The sequence below is a fragment of the Saccostrea cucullata genome, unplaced genomic scaffold (genome assembly GCF_032062105.1).
Source record: "Saccostrea cucullata isolate Sc308-1 unplaced genomic scaffold, CSIRO_AGI_Scuc_v1 ctg5688, whole genome shotgun sequence".
NCBI lineage: Eukaryota > Metazoa > Mollusca > Bivalvia > Ostreida > Ostreidae > Saccostrea > Saccostrea cuccullata.
In genome coordinates, this window is record NW_026929701.1 from 18,268 (window position 1) to 38,728 (window position 20,461).

Consider the following 20,461-nt stretch of genomic DNA (forward strand, 5'->3'; position numbering starts at 1 on the left):
TTACTCCTGCTAGGCACCTGATTCTACCTCGGGGATTTCCAGGGATTTAAAATAAATTCAAATAAGCACCTTTTCAATTAATGTTTGAAAAAGGATTTAATAGAATGCTGGATCAAAAGATCTTTAAAGAGGCTGGGGGGTGACAGCCATTTTCAGACTATTTTCATCTCCTTTAAAAGAAGAGCTCAATATAAAAATCTTCAAAAATGATATTTTAAAACTAAAATGTTGACAGCTTAAGATACCGTATCTAAACAAATATATTAAATCTGGTGGTTAATTTGTGGTTAATTTGTTGACCCCCTAGCCTCCTTAAGTAGCGCATTGTCAAACTAAAGAACATGTATATTTTCAATGGCAGCTTTGAGGCTCTAGCTGCCCTTGTGTGTACAGATAATGGGATAAAGGTAGTGGTTTTGATATATGATACATGTATCTATATTGTTTAACGATTTTAATTTTAAACAAAACGTCTGAGGTAGCTGCGGTAAAACTGTGTTCATTTATTTCCACCTAAATTGATGACACAACCCTCTTGACTTTAACCTGCCAATACACAAACTATGAAACCTTGTAATCATATCTGCTGCATCATGTACAATCTGTTGAAGATTTATTTTAGACAAACCTTTGAATGGAAGTGAAGTTGACTACACTTCCAAGCACAAATAAGGAAAAAAATATATTCCCGGCGATGTTTTATTGTTATATATAGAATAGCGTGCTAACAAGAATTTTTCAGCTTAGAGCGGAAGACTTCTTTCTGTGTCGGGTTGAATGTGTTGTAGATACTAAATATGGAGTTCCTGTCACGCAGTTCTCTGAGTTCTTTCATTCTTTCAACGACAGTCAACTTCTGCGCAAAAAGACGTCCTTCATCAAGATGCTTAGAAGAAAGCTCATAACAGTAAACGACAGTTACCTCAGCTGAAAAGCGCCATTTAAGTCACTATGAATTGAATAATTATGTTAGTAAAATTCTTCAAAAAGTTATTTTTTTATTTTTCAGTTATATGAAAATACCATACCACCAGTTCCTTGTAGCATCAATAGAGTTTCTCTTTTCAAACCTCCCTGTTCTTCCTCTATGATTAGGTTCCTTTCGTTGTAATCCACAAACATAAGAATAACCTGAATAAATTCAATTCCAATTTAAAAGAAGAATTAGGCACATTTGTGTCTAAAACAAAAAGATACATGTAATTGTACCGATAAGAAAATGTTCTGAAAGAATGCGTAAATTTGATGGCAGAAAAATATCAACCTTAGATGGGGGCAGAGTATCCAGACTTTCTGTAGAATTGACTACAACTTTCTTCATTTGTAGAGAGAACCCAGAGCCCATCAACTCAGAGGCCAAATGTACATACTTCTGTTTATCAGATCCATATCCAAAACAAACGACACACAGCGAATTTTCAAGGTTTTCCTAAAATAGATAAACAAAACAATAATCTTTCTCTTTCTTAAGGAAACTGATTCGATATATTCAGAGATATTTGGCTGCATCTTTGAAATTTTGTTCAACACCTTCGATTCAGGTATGGGTTGGGGTTTCTTTTTAGTTAAAGAACTCTCCATCCATTGCTTAACTACTTCTTTATTACCGCTTGGCCTGTTTGTCCAAATAACATAAACCACCGATGCTATTACTAGTAGTGCAGGTATTATTAATAAATCCCAAATTCCATCTACATAACAGAAAAAAAAATATGGATATAAAAATGGTTATTTTCAATATTTTACAGAATTTTTTTAATACTTGGACTACGAAATATTATTTCTAATTGATCAATGCTGAGCGACCATGGAGTGTGGCCGATCAAAAGGTGATGCAACCTCTTCATGTGCGTCTAAATGTAGTACTTGAAATGTACATGTATATATTTACCAGGTTTATATTGCAACGTTTCCATTCCATCCGGTCCTTTGATGCATTTCCTTTTTATTTCATGTCCACATCTGTATGCAAAACTTGGATAAGATAAACAAAAGCTTTTCAATGAGTTAATCGTATCATTTAAAGACAATATTCCTTTCTTATTACTTTTCAAATGTACATTCAAAGCATCCATAACTTTTCCATTATGTTTAAACTTTTGCTGGATTTGTCTAACAGTCCAAAGTCTTGCCTCTGCTAATTCTGAGACCTGTTGACGTAAGAGTCTGTGCAAATAGTGCAAGGTGCTTTTTGACGTCATCATCAACTTCTTCATAGATCTCTTTAAATCGTTTAATATTGGTACCAGAATATTCTTTGTCAAATGTGATTCAGATGAATGTTGGTTAGATGAATTATATTTTACTTCTTTGGGAGATTTATATTTGATAAATTGTATTTCAACTATTTCATGTAAATTGCGTATTTTTTCTTCATAAAGATTTTCAAATATCTTTCCTCTTTCGGCCTCAAAGTGATGTTTCAGTTCATCTTTTGCCTTATCAACGTATGATTGTGGGTATGATGGATGTTTTGCATGAAGGTTTAGCAAATCTTCAGAACATCTTGTCAGGTCTCTGCTAATTTGAAGTTGTCTTTCCATTGTCGTTTTGACTAGATTCCTTTGCTCTGCTACTGACTCAGCCAGACTGTTTACAGATAGTTTAACACTTTGTAACCCTGCTTCTAAGCTGTTCACTGAACTCACATAATGATTTTGCCTTTTCTTTATTTCTCTAAACTCCATCTGGCAGATGTGTTGGATCTCCTGCATTTTATGCTGAATGACCATACACCACAAAATCGAGCAGCTAGAGGTAGACACGTACACATAAATAAAAAAAAAAGTACCACGAGATTTTGAGAGTGAAGCAACAATAAAAAAAAATAGTAATCTGGAAACTTACCAGGTGAAGAAACCTGTCAAAGTATGTGCCCATAATAGCCTTTTAAAATTAAACTCTGATGACATCAGGTATCCTACTTTTTAAAACGTTAACTGTTAAAAAAAGAAAAAAAAATCAATACTGATTACGGCGTAGTAATAGTGATAATCAATATGCTGGTCAACATCTGTTGCACTTCATTGTAATTTGTTGAAATTTGAAATTGAAGTAGAGGGGGCAGTCAGAAAAAAAAAATCGACAAGCAATTTTAAAAATGACATTGAAAGAAAAATTAAAACTGACCAAACTGTGAAAAACCGACTTCCCAAATCCTGTCATTTTGTCATTGTTTATAATATCATTTAAATTGAGATCCTCGCCGTTAAGCAAAATATATTCTCCCTGCACATGGCAAAGTGTACTGAGCACCACTTTTTTGCGAGTTGATTTTCAGCTTCCATTCGGTATTTAAAATGTGTTAAATGTAAGAGGAGTTCCAGAATCAGGTTTTTGTAATATAAAAAAAAATGCGATTTAATTCTCATGTTGCCGCTGAGTGTAATTGAAAATCAAAAACACATATTGCTCATCTACGCTCCTATTCATATTCACAAACACAAAGTTCCCCTTTTTTTAAACTTAACTTTTTACCATAAAAAATGTAAATTGAAAAGAACCCCAAACAGCTGAAAAAATTGCCCCTAATCCTCAACATAATAAGATTTTCTGGTTTGGACAATCTCCATTTTAAAAGGATTTTTTCATTAATATATGGTAATAAACTGGTTATTAACTGGTATATAATGCCTTTTGTTAAACGCCTTATTATGCACAATTCAAACAAACTTTATCTACAAGACACTCGCATTCTTTTCCTAGAAAAATCAGTTTAGGGAAACGCATAACTGTGAGAAGCCCCGTTTCGTTAATTATTGCCATTTAGAAATACCACCATTTCAAAAAACTGATATCACCTCATAACCATGCGTAAAACCCTAACTCCTTTTTTTAAAATAAATATTGCAGTTGTGTGTAAAGTTGCAATGGTTTTCGAGGGGTGGAAATCTAAACGTTAAACTAAACTTCATGCAAATTTATCATATTAAACTGAATATTTCATACAAATACACGTAACAGTAAACCTTGTGCGCATAAACTCTTCACAGTCAATATATTAATATATATATTTTTAAAATATCATCCGTTGTCAAACAGTATCAGCTAGCTGTAGCTATGCTGGAAAGTGTTGCTTCATTATTCAGCAGGTGATGGTGTTTTGAAGAAATGTTTCTTGAAGAATCAGATACCACAAATTTACATGACAGTATGCAAATCACACTATTATATACAGTGTATATATAACAATAAATATCAACAGGCCCCCTCATACGTTATTGATAGCGCTTGCATGAAGATAGATTATGGTCAGATTTGTGCTACCTTATATCAAATAATCATATTTTAGACTTGACCAGTACGTACATGTACGTCAATAAAAATAATGAAATCTTGCGGTGTTTAACTCTTAAATTTGAAACTGGAGAATCTGAGCCACTCAAAGACATAATCTTTATTTACGTGTTAAATTTTAACAATGGTATATAGGTTTAATTATCAAGTGTTTTTTTTTTGGAAAAATTGTACTGTTATATCAATACAAATGTCTTTATGCTAAATAATTTACTTCTTACTGACGACAATCTTTGTATTCATAACAAAATCAATAAAATAATTTATGAGATAGTCAACTCGTAAAAACAAGTTAGATAACTTATTTGTTAAAAGAGATAAAACTCGTTCTTACGAGATAATTCGTTAAAACTTTTCAATAAAAAGCCCTTTCGGCTTCCATAAATACAAAACAATTCTTGCATTACGTAACTGTGTTTAGAGTTAAAGCGGATGTTACATATTTCTTTGGAATTTCCCTTTTAAAGTAAATAATGTACATAGATTCATAAAAACACAATAAACGTTAGAAAGTTTTCAATATCCAAACAAAAAATTTCTCGAATGTGTATCCTGACATCTCTTCTGTTTAGGCGGCTACAGTTCAAAATATTATAATCAGAACATAATTTATAAAAAATTATTTACACATCCTTTAATTTATAAATTTTTTCTCATATGTACGAGTTATTCTTTTTATCAATAAAATCTTCATTGACTTTTCATGCTTAAGGTAATTACATTCATAAAAATTCTTAATATGTACTGTAAAATACTTGAATTGATATCAGATTATTTTATACATGTACATGGTTAGAAAATTTTGTTCATAAATGAGTCGGCTACCCGAAGTGCTTATAACAATGATATTTATTCTTAAATTTAAGGTTCAGATAAATATCCACATTAAAGCCGCTGAAACCATTCGAACTGTTAAAATACAATGTATAAACTAACAAGTTTCATTTAAGACAAAATCAGTTCGATACTAATGACACAAAGAAAAAAAGTAACTTACTTTCACTGTGTAGTATGCTAAAAAGAGATAACATTGTATTAAATGGAAAACAGGATACGGAAGGAGAAAAAGGATGTATGTCGTCATTTTCTTACATCCCTATCGTACTTGCATGTGCCTAAAAACTATATATATATATAAAACAAATGTACATGTACATTAGATAATTTCTAATTTTATCTTTTGTATACTAGCGTTTTTCTAGTTTTTGGAAGTTACCAAACGTGCAAGTTAGTCAGCATTTTTTTTTATTACATGGAATAAAATCACCTCATCCTGAAACATAACACTAATTGATTTTAATTGTAAAAAGTGATCATGTTTATATTAATCACCAAAAAATATGGGCAGCGGAAAGGGCAAAAATTACCATAATGAGAAAACAAACAATTGTTTTAATTTCAATGATCATAAAAACTTAACAAATGATATACAATGCATAATCAACAGAACTTTTCGCAGAACAAGTATACATTAAAGCATAACACACGAACAAGTAAGTAACAAACATTCATGAATGCAAAACCAACGATCATCTTTGCAGTACAAACGTACATAAAAACACGACAAACGAAAAAAACTTAACCAACCTGCATGCGGTAAACCTAAACTTCCCGACTCCCGGCTCCCGACGGTATCGGATTTTTTTTAAAATTTCTTTTTTGTCGGTGCACAGAAACTCTTCAAACTTCTCAGGCACATTTTCTTTTTAAATGAATTCAATAATATGTAAAAACTTAAACAAATTTGCGTATTTATTACTGAATCAGCAGTATCACCTTCAAAAAGCGGTAAATGTAGTACTCCGTTATAAATATGAAAACCAAAAACGGACATCGATACAGAGAGGCGTAAGTGTCGTAGATAGTAAAGGTGCATGGGCACAGATTTGAAGTTAATATTTTCTGTATAATGTTTCGACTTATAATATTTTAATAGCATTTCACACAAAAATTATATTAAAAATTTTATTTCATCTAAAAGTTAATAAAACTTCAAATTTTTAGACGGGTTTGATTGACACATCCTTGCACTCTCACAAATTTTAATTTTATTCTTAATACTTAGGAAAAGTGGCAATCTTGTTTCAATAACTTTAAGACGAAATAAATTAACTTCAAATCTGTGTCCATGATATTTAACGTAATGATATTGATTGTGTGTGTGTGTGTGTGGGGGGGGGGGTGTTAGGTTCAATATTCTTTCAGTGTCAATTTTTTTTCCTAATATACATGTACTACATAACCCTTTTTTGACCTTACTCTTAAAATTGGGAATTGTTGCTACGTACCTGTCATATGATATGCCACTGTAATGTAAAGTTATCATAATAGATTCTTGTAATATTTAAAGAATTGGGGAAAACCAACTTATGTAACAAGAACAACAAAAATTGACGAAACGGCCTTCAGGAGAATGAGATATTTTTCTACATTTTATGTAAATTCTTTTCTTTCATTTTAAGATGAATTAACCCCCCAAAAAGTAAAAAATTTAAGGGGGGACTGAGGTAGAACCACGTCCATGTTGTATAACATAAACATAATGTGGTAAAGAGTTCTATACAAAAAAAAATGTGTGGGGGAATTTCTGTGCATACAAATTATCTAGCATGTAAATGAGGGTTTTCATTTATTAAAAAATATAAACTGTACCTCAGTTTGTTGTTTTTAATCGCGATTCTACGAAAACATTTGTGTCCTTTTTTCAGTGGTTTTCGCATTTATAGCTGAGTACTAGATTTACCGCTTTTGGCAGATGATACTGCTGATTCAGTAATAAATACGCAAAGAAATATATGCGGTATATTGCATATATTTGCCCCCCACAAAAGCCAAATTTTGAAAACTTCCTGAAATGTGCTGAATTCAATAAATTGTATGAGAAATATAAATTAACAGAACATATTATTGTTTCAAAGTAGTTTATTCACAATTTTTGTTTTTATGACGTCACAAACTAGTCCGATTTTATATCCTTTTTCAGAAAGAGGACAAAATGAACAAAATTTCAACAATATTAGCTTTAAAATTTTAAGAGCGCAAGTTTGTTCAGGAACAACATTGACATATTTCATTGATATTATCATTCTACACATTATATCAAAATGTTGAGCATGAACACACATGCGCTCGGTGACTTTTACTCAAAATATCGACGAAATATGTACATTTTTCTGAAGAATTCATAAAAAACTGAAATTTACGTCATGTTTGTGACGTCATTTCGTACATATGACGTCATTTCTTATGAAAATATTCAGTGCGCTGAAGTCAGCATATACCCCCCTTTTTAAGAACATAATTAAATATTTCTCCATCAAAGTTTGGTTTGGGGGGCAAATATCGGTTATTACCGAATAAAGTTCTTTGTTAAAGTTTTTATACATTAATGAATTTTTTTAACCTAGAAATTTGCCTAGAGAAGACAAAAAAGAAATCGGCAAGAAAAAAAAAAAGAAAAGAAAGGAAAACGGGACCGTCGGGAGCCGGGAGTCGGGAAGACTAGATTTACCGCGTGCACGTTGGTTAAGTTTTTTTCGTTTGTCGTGTTTTTATGTACGTTTGTACTGCAAAGATGGTCGTTGGTTTTGCATTCATGTATGTTTGTTACGTACTTGTTCGTTGGTTTTGCTTTAATGTATACTTGTTCTGCGAAAAGGTCTGTTGATAAGCATTGTATATCATTTGTTAAGTTTTTATGGTCATTGAAATGGTATAATTGGTTGTTTTCTTATTGTTGTAATTTTTGCCCTTTCCGCTGCCCATAAAAAAACCTTTTTTAAAAATCATTATGATACAATTACTACTCTAAATAAGATAGATGAGGATCGACATATATGTGTAAAGTGTTTTATTTTTCAATATCATTTATTTATTTTTATCATTGATACATCCTTACCTTCTTCCGTACAATGTAAGTCTTAGAGAGTAATCAAAATATGAAATGCGAATGAATGACTAGAGCTTTTTTCAGCTTAAGGACCTTTTTCCGGTTAACTTACACTGTACTGTCTTTGTTTATTAGTCCAGATGAAACCACAGGGGACTATAACTTTCATCTGAATCTGTCCATCCATTTGTCCCTGTGTCTGAATCCGCCATTAAAAAAATATTTCAAATTTTCTTCTTAAATCTTTTGAGTGGATTTTGTCGTATATTTTATACTGAATGGAAAAAGAAACGCATTAGAACAAAATATGAGAACTTTTTTGACAATGTGGCCGAAAATTGGTCTGATGTGCATTTAGGTTACTTAATTAACACTTAAATCGCTGTTCAAAATGACTCGATCATGAAATGTATAGCGTCACGTAGGGAAAGTGATAAAATGCTAAAAACACGCGCAAATTGATGATGAAAATTTTGTGATCATATTGTGTAATGCTAAACGATGCATTAGAGTTATACACATCGTTTTTCCATATTTGCAGTCAGTATAAATTTCTTGTTTGTTTTTAACTTTTCAAAAAAAATTTTTTTTTGGTTGTCAGACAATAACTTAAGAAGTTTCCAACTCATCATGACGGTGACGTTAGGGCGTAACAACGTCACATCAAGATAGGGCTTTTCACCATGCCATCTAGAGCTCGGTTATCGCCAAGGCATTTTCACTGAAACCGATATTTATTCAGCAGACAATCATACTCATTTTTCACCCAAAAATTGACAGAATCTTTCCGCTCTAATTTGGCTAATTTGGTCCGTGAGCTTGGCAACTTTAACGTCGATTTTACTCTCACATGCGTACGTAAGCGTCGCATGCGTAATGTATTTAGCACATTCACACTGGGAAAATGTAGCAAGTGTTTGTTGAGACTTTCTTACAAAGATTCACGTGTATCAAACCAGCTGGGTTCTGTAAATTCTATCCTTAATCGAAAATTCGTGGGATTCATTGGGCGGGGAGATTTGTTGGCTTTAGAATGTTACAGCTACTTTCAACCATTAAGACAACCGTCTGAAGGGTTGATTAATGATAATAATTAATAATCCTATGCGAAAGATAAATGCTTTGGCGAACTCAATGCACAGGAGATCTGAAAACTGTTACTAATGCGCAAGGGTGAGGATAAGATTTTTTATTTAATTTTCGCGGGGTATCGACATATTAATTACTATAACTATTATCAGTCAAAGTCCAAGATTTTGGTGACTTGTTAATTAAAGAGGAATAAAAATGTGTGTTAACAATAATGACAAACGTATTCGAAATACTAGTAATAGTTTTAATTTAATTCAAAAGTTTACAATGCGTTTCTTTTTCCTTTCAGTATATTTGACTTAACTGATTTTCTTTTAGGAAACTGAAAAGATGTCCAACATGTCCATAAGATATGAATAACGCGTTCAATGGTATTTTTGTGTATATTCTATTGAAAAATGAAAAGAAAGGTTTCTTCGGTTTTCGCTACGCGCTGCGCAGTGGAAAGATCGTCTGCTCTTGAGACGCTAAGTAAGGAGTTGATCCTTCGCGGGTTCGAATCCCAATGTGGGACATGGAGTTTGGTCCTTCGGATGAGACCGTATAAACTGAAGTCTAGTGTCGCAGTAGATTCTGGCACGAAAAAGATTTCTCACTGCTCAATGGCGATAAGTGCCGTATATAAGACAAAATTTGCATCTCTCTACAGGCAAGTGGTTGCATCTCCATATATAAACAAAACAACTTCTTTCCTCGTGCACCACAGTATGCAGTGATGAATCACGCAAGCAAAACAAAATTGCACGGTTTTAAGTTAATAAGGAGTGGCTAAGCATGCTCTTATGTCATCATGTAAGATTTGTAAGTTTATTGGGATATTAGAATAAATGATTTTGTGTAATAATTGGGAGCACAATGCAGGATTTGGAAATAAAATATATGGAGTATATATATAGAGTATATATATATATATATATATATATATATATATATATATATATATATATATATATATATATATATATATATATATATATATAATATATATATATATATATATATATATATATATATATATATATATATATATATATATATATATATATATATATATATATATATATATATATATATATATATAGTGTGATTTAATATATATATATATATATATATATATATATATAGTGTGATTTAATATTGGCTTCATCTAACAAGTTGAAATGGTATATATATTCGCGAGGCTTCAACTTCAAAATTAGTAAATCTCAAATAATTTTTCAGGAAATGCGAATTAAAAACCTACTATACATTTTGCTGTTCAAATATCATCAACAACAACATTTTAGAAATTAAAGGCATAGTTATCCAGGCTTTTGAAGAATTTGCACAATTTTTATACATACAAGTTACATTAATTTCTTCTATTTTCTTCGATCATTTTACTAGGCTAAGTGTATAAAGGTTTTCCTATCATTGCAAAACACAACAAATTACTTATTTCATATCGTTAACATTGGTAGCTATGGTTAGATGAAAATGAACCCCCAGTCCTTAAATATGTAATTTTATAATATTTTATGTAAAATTTCGACTTTTTATAAAATCTCTCTTAAAACGTCATAGAACATTGAAGCACATTGAGAGCATAAATTGAAATTTATTGCATGAAAAGAATTAATTTTCAAGCTTCATTTTGAGACCTTTTGAATTTAATTATAAATTAAAGAGTTATCCTTCCTAGCTGAGGATCAGAGTACCTTAAAAAATAACAAGCAAATGGAATTATATTGTTTATTTCCTGTTATCAAAGAAAACAGTTAGTTTTGAACTTTATATACACAAAAAATTTTAACAATCGTGATATTTTGTTCAAAATTATATTAAAAAGGAGAAATACTTATTTTAATTGCATTAAGGATTATCGAAGTTAAACTGTATTTTCAAACCCTTTTCTTTAAACGCTTTCAACATTTAACTTTTTATTTAAGGAGGCTGGTGGGTCAACAAATTAATCCCAAATTAACCACCAGATTTAACTTATTTTTTTAGATACGGTATCTTTAGCTGTCAACTATCATTTGGCAAAGAAAAAATTCATACATTTTAGTTTTAAAATTTGATCATTTTTGTATATCTTTATATGGAGCTCTCCTTTTAAAGGAGATTGAAATAGTCTAAAAATGGCTGCCACCCCCTAGCCTCCTTAAGTACTTAATATATTGAAAAAAATTCAGCATTACAAGTACATGTATTACAAGTAAAAGAATAATCTTGAGAATATTTACATCATTATAATTCTAACAAACCTCATTAGCATATGCATAAATCATTATAAATTCGTATTTCTAAATAGGAAAATATTTTTAAATTTAACCTTTTAAAACGTTCAATTCCTGAAGGAACTTCATGTGTAGGCTTCTCCATAAAAATTTCAATTCAAAGATAAACAAGTTTAAGATTGCTTACAAGTAAAAGATTGCTTTTAATATCTAACAATCTGGTTAATTACAAGTTAATTAATTTTCGCTGCTTAACAGTGCTGTAGTTTTATCGATACATGTAACTAGACACATGTTCAATTCAGTTCACTATTTTCGCCAAAACCAAAATATTGGTACATGGGGTACATTAATAACATATGTACATTTCAAACAAACTGGTCAGAGGTGCAAAAACTATATATATACACGTGTTTATGCAATACAAAATATGATAGATATGTACACATTGTCCGACGACTTCATGCATACCACATATAATTCTTCAAACTTTAATTTTCTAGTCTATTTATTTGCTAAAATAGAGCAGAAAATATAGCTCACAAAGCATCGACGGAAAATTCAATAGGCCTACATTATCCTTTCGAAAAACCCGCGCTTTTGAAAATAGTTCGCGTATACATGTATTCAGTAGCGTATGTGCACAATTTGCTCTGAACATGCTTATTGCAAGTCTTAGAGAAGTTTATTTTTTATATAACTCTCGACTGCGAATCCTTTAATTAATAAGCTCGCGAGAAAAAATTATTTAGCATAAAAATATAAATATATAGTAAATCAGTGCACAAATACAAAATATGCTTATTAACCTTAGTTGAACATGCTTATACCCAAGACTAAACACACACATATATTCAAGCACACTCAAACACAACATATGAATGTTAAATATAGAAATCAAATAGATTGTTTGGTAAATTCGTTAATACCATGGATGATAACTTTCATCTGCTTTTTGCTGAAGGTCTTATAAATACTGAAGACCCTATCCCTCTTGCTGAGATCTACCAGTAATGGATCAGTCTTGATGGTAGTCAATTTCTGTGCATACAACTCCTCCAAATTCTCAGAAGTTTTTTCCAGGCAATACACAATAAATACAAGAACTAAAAGAAAGAAAACAATAAAGGTTTTTCAAATTCTTCCATGAATTAAATTTTCCCTAGATTTTCATTATAAATATATTTGCTTAGATCAATTGGTATATAGATAAAATACTTTATGGCAAAAGTGGGATGTGCCGAGCAGTTAATCATATTACCATTGGTTTTCATCAAGTATTTCACTGTTTGTCGCCTTGTACCACTTTCTGATTTATCTATGATCACATTTCCTTCGTTGTAATCAATATACACAAGGAAGACCTAAAAGAAAAGATATTTTTGAGTAACAATTATTTTTGGGGGGATATAAGTGCAGTTTGACCTCTTTATTAAACATCAACTTATTATCTAATATATTCGAAAGTAAGAATTATATTTTTACCAGGTGGATAATGTGTAAACAAACAGCATCGTCTAAATTGAGAGAATGGTGCGGCTGAAGATTAAACATAGGAACCAAGCAAGCTAAAAAATCTATACAAACAGGCAAGGAATAAAAAAAGATAACGAATAGTAACCAAGCTCAAAAGTCCATTAAATATATAAAAATCGGGAGCAAGGCAAACACGGGCCTCTAAAAACATCAGAGGTTTGATGAAGTTGCTTTGAAGGAGTAAGCCTACATGTAGTATTCTACGTAGAAAATAAGTCTATATATGCTATTTATGTTCATAAATGATTTTATGCCCATTTCTTGTATATTGAAAGTGGGCCAAGCGAAATAACTCTAATACTTTTGAGCAGTCTTGTTTTTTGCAACAGCGTCAGTATCAGATTGAGTACAATCAGTGGCAGCGCCATATTTGTATGGAAATACAAGTTTATTTTTGAACAAGCAAGTTGGCTTACAGCGTTCCAGTGCACAATTAATACATTTGATGGACTTCTGGTGGTGTGATCTTTTGGATTTCCAAGGAATTCAGCACATCTGTAAGTGTTAAAAGACGAGACTTGAAATTCGGTCCTGGCACACGTGGAAGGCCTACGTGCGTTCAGATTTTCCATCATTCGTGACCTGTGTTGTCCCAACGATCATTGTTTTGTACTGTGTTCTTCCTTCATCAAGATGTCTGTATTAATATTTGACTCACACATTCGACGCTTATATCATTATGCGAGGAAAAAGAGACAACATGCTAACAATTATATTTAATGTACAAAATGTAGCGATTTCGGTCATTGGGATTAGTGGGGGCAGAATAGGCCGAAGTATGGACATTAGAGTGCTAGAAGAGGAGATTCAAAGGAACCGACCACAGAAGCTAATTTTACATATTGCGGGAAAATATATCGATCAGCCGCAGGCTGATGAGGACTCGGTAAGGGAAATTGTGTCAAAAATAATGGCGACATGTGTGATGTGACTTGTTTTTAAACCGGTATCGTTTAAATACACTATAGATATATGTGTGTCAGTTGTTACCTAGATATTCCACCAGATATTGCCGAGTTGTTTTATATAATAAGTAAATAGTCTTTGCAAATCAACTTTTAAAAGAAGACGTTAAAAACAGAAGGCAGGTTGTGTACTGGAAGTTAAAGGGCTTGAAGAACTCTGTAGAGAATAACTTATGTGACGGTGTACACATGAACCATATTGGCAATGTAAATATTACAGGGCAATCAGGGGTGTTGTGATTCATAGTACAAGCGATAGCTAGATAAATAGTTTGTATGTCATTTAGCCATATAACAATTATGGTTAATTTGCAATTTAAATTCAGAAACAGGCAATACATGTATATATAGCTTTTCATGCATATATGACACAATGTTTTACTTTCAGCAGATTTTTATTTAATCACATATTAGATGCATTGTAGAGAGCCAGTCCAAGAGTGGGAAATACAGCAAGGGACCCTTGTGATCAAGCATTTATTTTTGCTTAGAACAGTAAGTCTGGAAACTTTTTCTTCTGCAGGTGTTGCAGAAGAGCCCGTGATAATTTGCCACATGTTCAAGTATGAGTAGTAATTTTGCACATTACTGAACAATTAGTGGTATTTTAATGTATTACTGATTCTTGATAATTTTATCAAGTTACAAATGCGATAATTCTATCGCTATGCTTTACAATACGTGACAATTTTATCACGCCTTGATCAGTGCGGAATCTTGATAATTCTATCAAGTCATAAATGCGATAATTCTATCGCAGTTAGTGATAATTTTATCACGTCTTCATTATTGCTGAATCTTGTTAATTTTATGAAGTTACAAATGCGATAATTCTATCGCTATGCTTTACAATAAGTGATAATTTTATCACGTCTTGATCAGTGCTGAATCTTGATAATTCTATCAAGTTATAAATGCGATAATTCTATCGCAGTTAGTGATAATTTTATCACGTCTTCAATAGTACTGAATCTTGATAATTCTATCAAGTCATAAATGCGATAATTCTATCGCAGTTAGTGATAATTTTATCACTTCTTCAATAGTGCTGAATCTTGATAATTCTATCAAGTCATAAATCCGATAATTCTATCGCAATTAGTGATAATTTTATCACGTCTTCATTAGTGCTGAATATTGATAATTCTATCAAGTTATAAATGCGATAATTCTATCGCAGTTAGTGATAATTTTATCACGTCTTGATCAGTGCTGAATCTTGATAATTCTATCAAGTTATAAATGCGATAATTCTATCGCAATGCTTCACTAGGGATAGTGAATTAATTAGTGATATTGCAATGGTTTCTTGATACATTGTGTAGCTCTATTTCACTAGTGCACTTTAATTATACAGATTGTTTTAAAGTAATTCCACCCTCCTATAATGTCATAGGTTTTTGCAAAAACTGTAATTAATTTAAATTCATACCTAAATAGAACAATATCTCTTGGAACAATGCTTTACAATAAGTGTAATGATAAATATTGTAAAGTTAAAGAATTTTTAAAATGCATATTTTCTAAATTTAAACAATAATACCTTTTTGTTTAAAAATTGTTGACAAGGGCAATAACTCCTTCTAGGGTCTCTTCATTCTGGCATTTACTATATTGTAAAATAGTTTATCTGATATTCACAATTCAAAAGTATCTTTTAAGTAGGAAGTATTTAGCAACACTCAGCATCAGAATTATGCATTTTAGCCAGTTTTACTTATTTTTCATAATACTGTCTATAAAAAATGTGCAATTTTTGTTATGTTGACATACACTTCTGTATATTTATGTTTTGCATCTTAAATAATATGGTGACCTATATATTTCCTGCAATAATTAGAAAGTTTAAAGTATATGTAATGAAAATAAATGCAGTTTTTATACTTTGAACCTATAAAATTGTGAGGGTGGAATCGCCTTAAGATATAAACAATATTTTGTATAAAGAATTACCCTAGAGTCAGGTCTAATGGGTAATTTTATCCTATTGCCTGATATGGGCTAAGATTTGGATGAGTAAATCAACAATATTTTTGCAACATTAATCAAAAGCTGATAATTTTATCAGTCATAGATAGGTTGAATTCTTGACATGATTTGTATAAATTAGGCATACATGCTAACATCCTTTTACAGAGATGAGTACTGGTAATAGGCCTACAGACTATGGGGGTGGTAACAAAGTCAGTCAATTTACAAGAGGAAGTCGCAAGTGACACCCCAGCAAGCAACAATCATTCAAGCCAATTAGAAGATGGCAATTTTACCAAGTAATTCAGGTTCTAATTAACAAACAGCATCTAAGGAGTTATCACCTAACGTAGGGGGTAAGAATCCCAGTATCATTAGGCCATTGCGTCTCGGTGTAGATTCTAAGATAAAAAGCAAAATCTGGGGAAATTTGTTAGGAATCAAAAATAAGAATAATTATAAAGGCTTTGAAATCAGAGAAAACTTAGAAAGGGAGTGTGAAATCAAGCCCAAAAAGCAAACAAAAAATGCAGTAGGTTTAATAGGCATATATGGGAAAGATTGTGGGTTCTTTAAATTGGATATTCAGAATGCATATAAAATCATTCCAATATATACATTGTTCAGATTGGGAATTTTTGGGTTTTACTTTAGATATAGAATACTATTTTGACAAAACTCTCCCTATGTGACTTAGTTTTTCGTGTCAGTTATTTGAAGAATTGGGTACTGCAGTACATTGGGTTTGTGAAAACAAGTTAGGCTTACATGGGAGACTAGTCATGTTTTTGTTCAAGGATATTGGTATTTCAATTAACGAGTTAAAAACTGTCCTTCCATACACTTCGCTTATATTTTTGGGTATTGAGTTGGATTCTATTTTGATGGAGTCATGTTTACCACAAGACAAGTTAACTAAAGCTAGACACCTTCACAAATTCACAAGTCTAAAAAATCTATAATATTACTAGAGTTACAGTCTGTAATAGGTGTGTTAAACTTCGCCTGTTCAGTTCAACCTTTTCATCATAGGAAATTGAGTAAGGAAGCTCTAGCGGATTTGAATGTTTGGGGTTTGTTTTTAGAGCATTTCAATGGCAAGTCACTGTTTTTGTCAGAGCAATGGGACAATTCTGACTCATTACAGTTTTATATGGATGCAAGTAACATTGGTTTCAGTGTTTATTTACGAAATCAGTATTTTAGTGGTATATGGCCTAAAACCTGGAAAACTTATCATATTACAATAAAAGGAGTTATTTCCCAGTGTACTTGCAGTTCAGCTTTGGGCAGATCAGTTAGAAAATCGATGTATTGTTATTAAATTTTTTATAAATCAGGAAATAGCATCATCAACTCATAATACTTATCAAAGGGCAATTGAATATTACCATTGTTTGGTGTCATCATTTTGCTTTGCTAACTAAAGGTGTACCAGCAAAAGCAGAAGCTTAAGATATCATTTTGTTTATAGCTTATTGTTACTGGCAACCTATGTTTCAGCATTAAGTATTCAACATAAGATGAGGAATATGAAAGGCCCAACTTTTAGTGAAAAAATGATTACAAGGTTACAAGAAAAAGACAAGCTTAGTGGACCTTGGGTTACCTATAACACCAATCATTCTTAAACAGCTGATAGCTTCTTTACAATGTACAACAAGTTTATATTTTGTACAGGTACTTATGTGTATTTAATGACATTTTCACTGTTTTGTTAGGATTGTAAAATTTACATCTTCAAAAGACAGATATTGTCATTTATGGACAGTACAATCTGTACATTTTTTTTTAGAAAATACTTCAGACTGCCCAATAGGGTTGGAGTTGACTATGAAAACTTTCAAACATGGTAAAGGTCAATCTTACACTTTGCATGTGAAAAATGACAGCAAAGATAACACAATATGTCCTGTTCAGGCCCTATGGACATATTTTCAATTATAAAAACCAACTTCTGGTCCTCTTTTTACTTTCATGGATGGGTCACCGGTGTCACGGAAATATTGTACAGATCAGTTATGTTTGTCATTAAATTTGTGTGGGGTAGATTGTAAATGATATAAAGGTCACAGCTTTAGAATCAGAGCAGCCACAACGGCTTTTTCCAATGGAGTTCTAAAGCAAAAAATTAAAGCAATGGGGCGGAGGTCATCAGACGCTTTCAAAAAGTACATTCGAATCCCCTTTGTAAACCTTTGACTGCTCATGATGTGAGGTTGAGGTAATGAGTTATGACCATGGTGACAAGAGCATCTGGTCAGATTGTAATTCATGTCATTTCAAATCTACTCTGAATTGAGTTCCTATAAAATAATGAGTAATTTGTTAACTTGTTTGGTTGATTGCAATCAAGTGTTTTAATTACTGGTGTCACAAAATGATACCCGACCATGGTGACAAGAGCATCTGGTCAGATTGTAATTCATGACATTTCAAATCTACTCTGAGTTGAGTTCCTATAAAATAATGAGTAATTTGTGAACTTGTTTGGTTGATTGCAATCAAATGTTTTAATTACTGGTGCCACAAAATTATACCCGACCATGGTGACAAGAGCATCTGGTCAGATTATAATTCATGACATTTCAAATCTACTCTGAGTTGAGTTCCTATATAAACTAGTGAGTAATTTATTTTGTTGATGTCTATCAAGTGTGTTAATTACTGGTGTCACAAATTATTCCCAATCATGGTGACAAGAGCATCTGATTGTAAAATAAATATCAAACCAGTAATAGAGAATATGAGGGTTTGGACAATTGTCAAAATATGTGAACAAGTTTGACACATTATCCGTTTCAGGAAAGAGGACATTGGCTTAGAAAAAACATTTTCAACCATGATGACAGGAGCATCTGGTTGTATCAAGAAGTAGTAAAGTTTTGAGTTAATTATGTATCTAACAAAGTTTGTGTACAATGCATAAAAATATGGTATTGATTTACAAGAGTTGACATAGTTTCTTTGTATGTTGGTAATGTGTTATTTTTCATTGTTTGAATCCAGTTTGTATGAATTTTAGGGATACTTTTATTGTAGTAAGATTAAGACTCGCACTTAGGTTGGGTGGGGATTACTGCTGATGACAGTTCAGATCTGCCTGTCATTGGCAGTAAGTGGCATTTTTACCTTACCCCACCTTTGATGTAAAAATTTTATACAGTAATGTTTTGATCTATTTGGAAGTTGCATGTAGTGATATTGGTATCACTGCAAGGTTTATAAATGTAAATCTATCAAACTACATTTTCATTTTTGTAATAGTTTTACAAAATTGTCATTTGATAATAAATGACCTTTTTCAACTTCAAACGGTGTTGTGTTTGAATCAGATAGTGTAATATTACATCAAACAGAGCAACCTTTAGTGCGAGTATCAGGAAGATGGGCATAAATGCTATTTATGTTCATAAATGATTTTATGCCCATTTCTTGTATATTGAAAGTGGGCCAAGCGAGATAACTCTAATACTTTTGAGCAGTCTTGTTTTTTGCAACAGCGTCAGTATCAGATTGAGTACAATCAGTGGCAGCGCCATATTTGTATGCAAATACAAGTTTATTTTTGAACAGCCCTCCCACCTCTCCCTAATAGTTAAAAATTTATAGTGTTCTTAATTGATGTGAAAAATTTGACAATAAATTTCCATATTTCTTTTTTTCAGTAGGTAAGGCATTTTTACCTTACCCCACCTTTGATGTAAAAATTTTATACAGTAATGTTTTGATCTATTTGGAAGTTGCATGTAGTGATATTGGTATCACTGCAAGGTTTATAAATGTAAATCTATCAAACTACATTTTCATTTTTGTAATAGTTTTACAAAATTGTCATTTGATAATAAATGACCTTTTTCAACTTCAAACGGTGTTGTGTTTGAATCAGATAGTGTAATATTACATCAAACAGAGCAACCTTTAGTGCGAGTATCAGGAAGATGGGCATAAAAACTTGTTTTATTTCCTATCCTTTTCCTATCTCTGTATATAATATATAATGTATGAAATATAAAGTCTATGTTATCTTATAAACAAAATCATTATTGAATGAATATTGATACTTGTTTTAAAATCTCATCAAAGTTATGTTTTAAGAACATATATACGTATTTCTTCATTGCAAAGGTTTGGTCTAGACATTAATTGCACCTACAGAAAGACAGATATATTGTTCATATAAGACTTAAAAAAGAAAAGAAAACGAATGCAAAAAAAATATGTTTTTTATTTTTTAAACTGTTTAACGTATTGAATACTCGTATTTTCATTGACAGTATATATCACACCTTACCAAACATTTCAAGTACAAAATGATAACAAAGCTTTAAATAATCAATAAAACTCAACAGATTACTAATATACCGAAAACTTTATATTACCTTAGAAGGCGGAATGCTATCTTTCAGATCATCAAGGCTGTCCTTTTTAATGACAACTCTTTTCGTTTGTAGTTTTAGTTCACCATATTCTGCAATTTGTTTAGTCATTGA

At 31.6% G+C, this 20,461-nt stretch overlaps 1 protein-coding gene and 1 long non-coding RNA gene across 4 annotated transcripts; one reads left to right on the forward strand and one right to left on the reverse strand.

Moving 5' to 3' along the window:
- Positions 1–685: 685 nt before the first annotated feature.
- Positions 686–20,461, reverse strand: LOC134281878 (uncharacterized). Of its 3 annotated transcripts, XM_062764312.1 has the most exons (9): positions 20,351–20,461; positions 12,758–12,860; positions 12,426–12,602; positions 2,848–2,939; positions 1,892–2,751; positions 1,531–1,691; positions 1,265–1,429; positions 1,029–1,131; positions 686–927 (listed from the first exon to the last, which is right to left on the reverse strand). In XM_062764312.1, the coding sequence occupies exons 4-9, from the start codon at positions 2,910–2,912 to the stop codon at positions 725–727; spliced, it is 1,557 nt and encodes a 518-aa protein (XP_062620296.1). In that variant the 5' UTR covers positions 2,913–2,939; positions 12,426–12,602; positions 12,758–12,860; positions 20,351–20,461; the 3' UTR covers positions 686–724. The 3 variants fall into 3 exon arrangements, with proteins under 3 accessions (XP_062620296.1, XP_062620297.1, XP_062620298.1); XM_062764313.1 differs by lacking the exons at positions 12,426–12,602; positions 12,758–12,860; positions 20,351–20,461 and adding exons at positions 5,294–5,418; positions 8,195–8,211; XM_062764314.1 differs by lacking the exons at positions 12,426–12,602; positions 12,758–12,860; positions 20,351–20,461 and adding an exon at positions 3,130–4,326.
- On the forward strand, positions 15,859–19,837 carry LOC134281877 (uncharacterized). The gene is made up of 2 exons (XR_009995184.1): positions 15,859–16,276; positions 18,774–19,837. It is a non-coding gene; the product is annotated as an uncharacterized LOC134281877 (long non-coding RNA).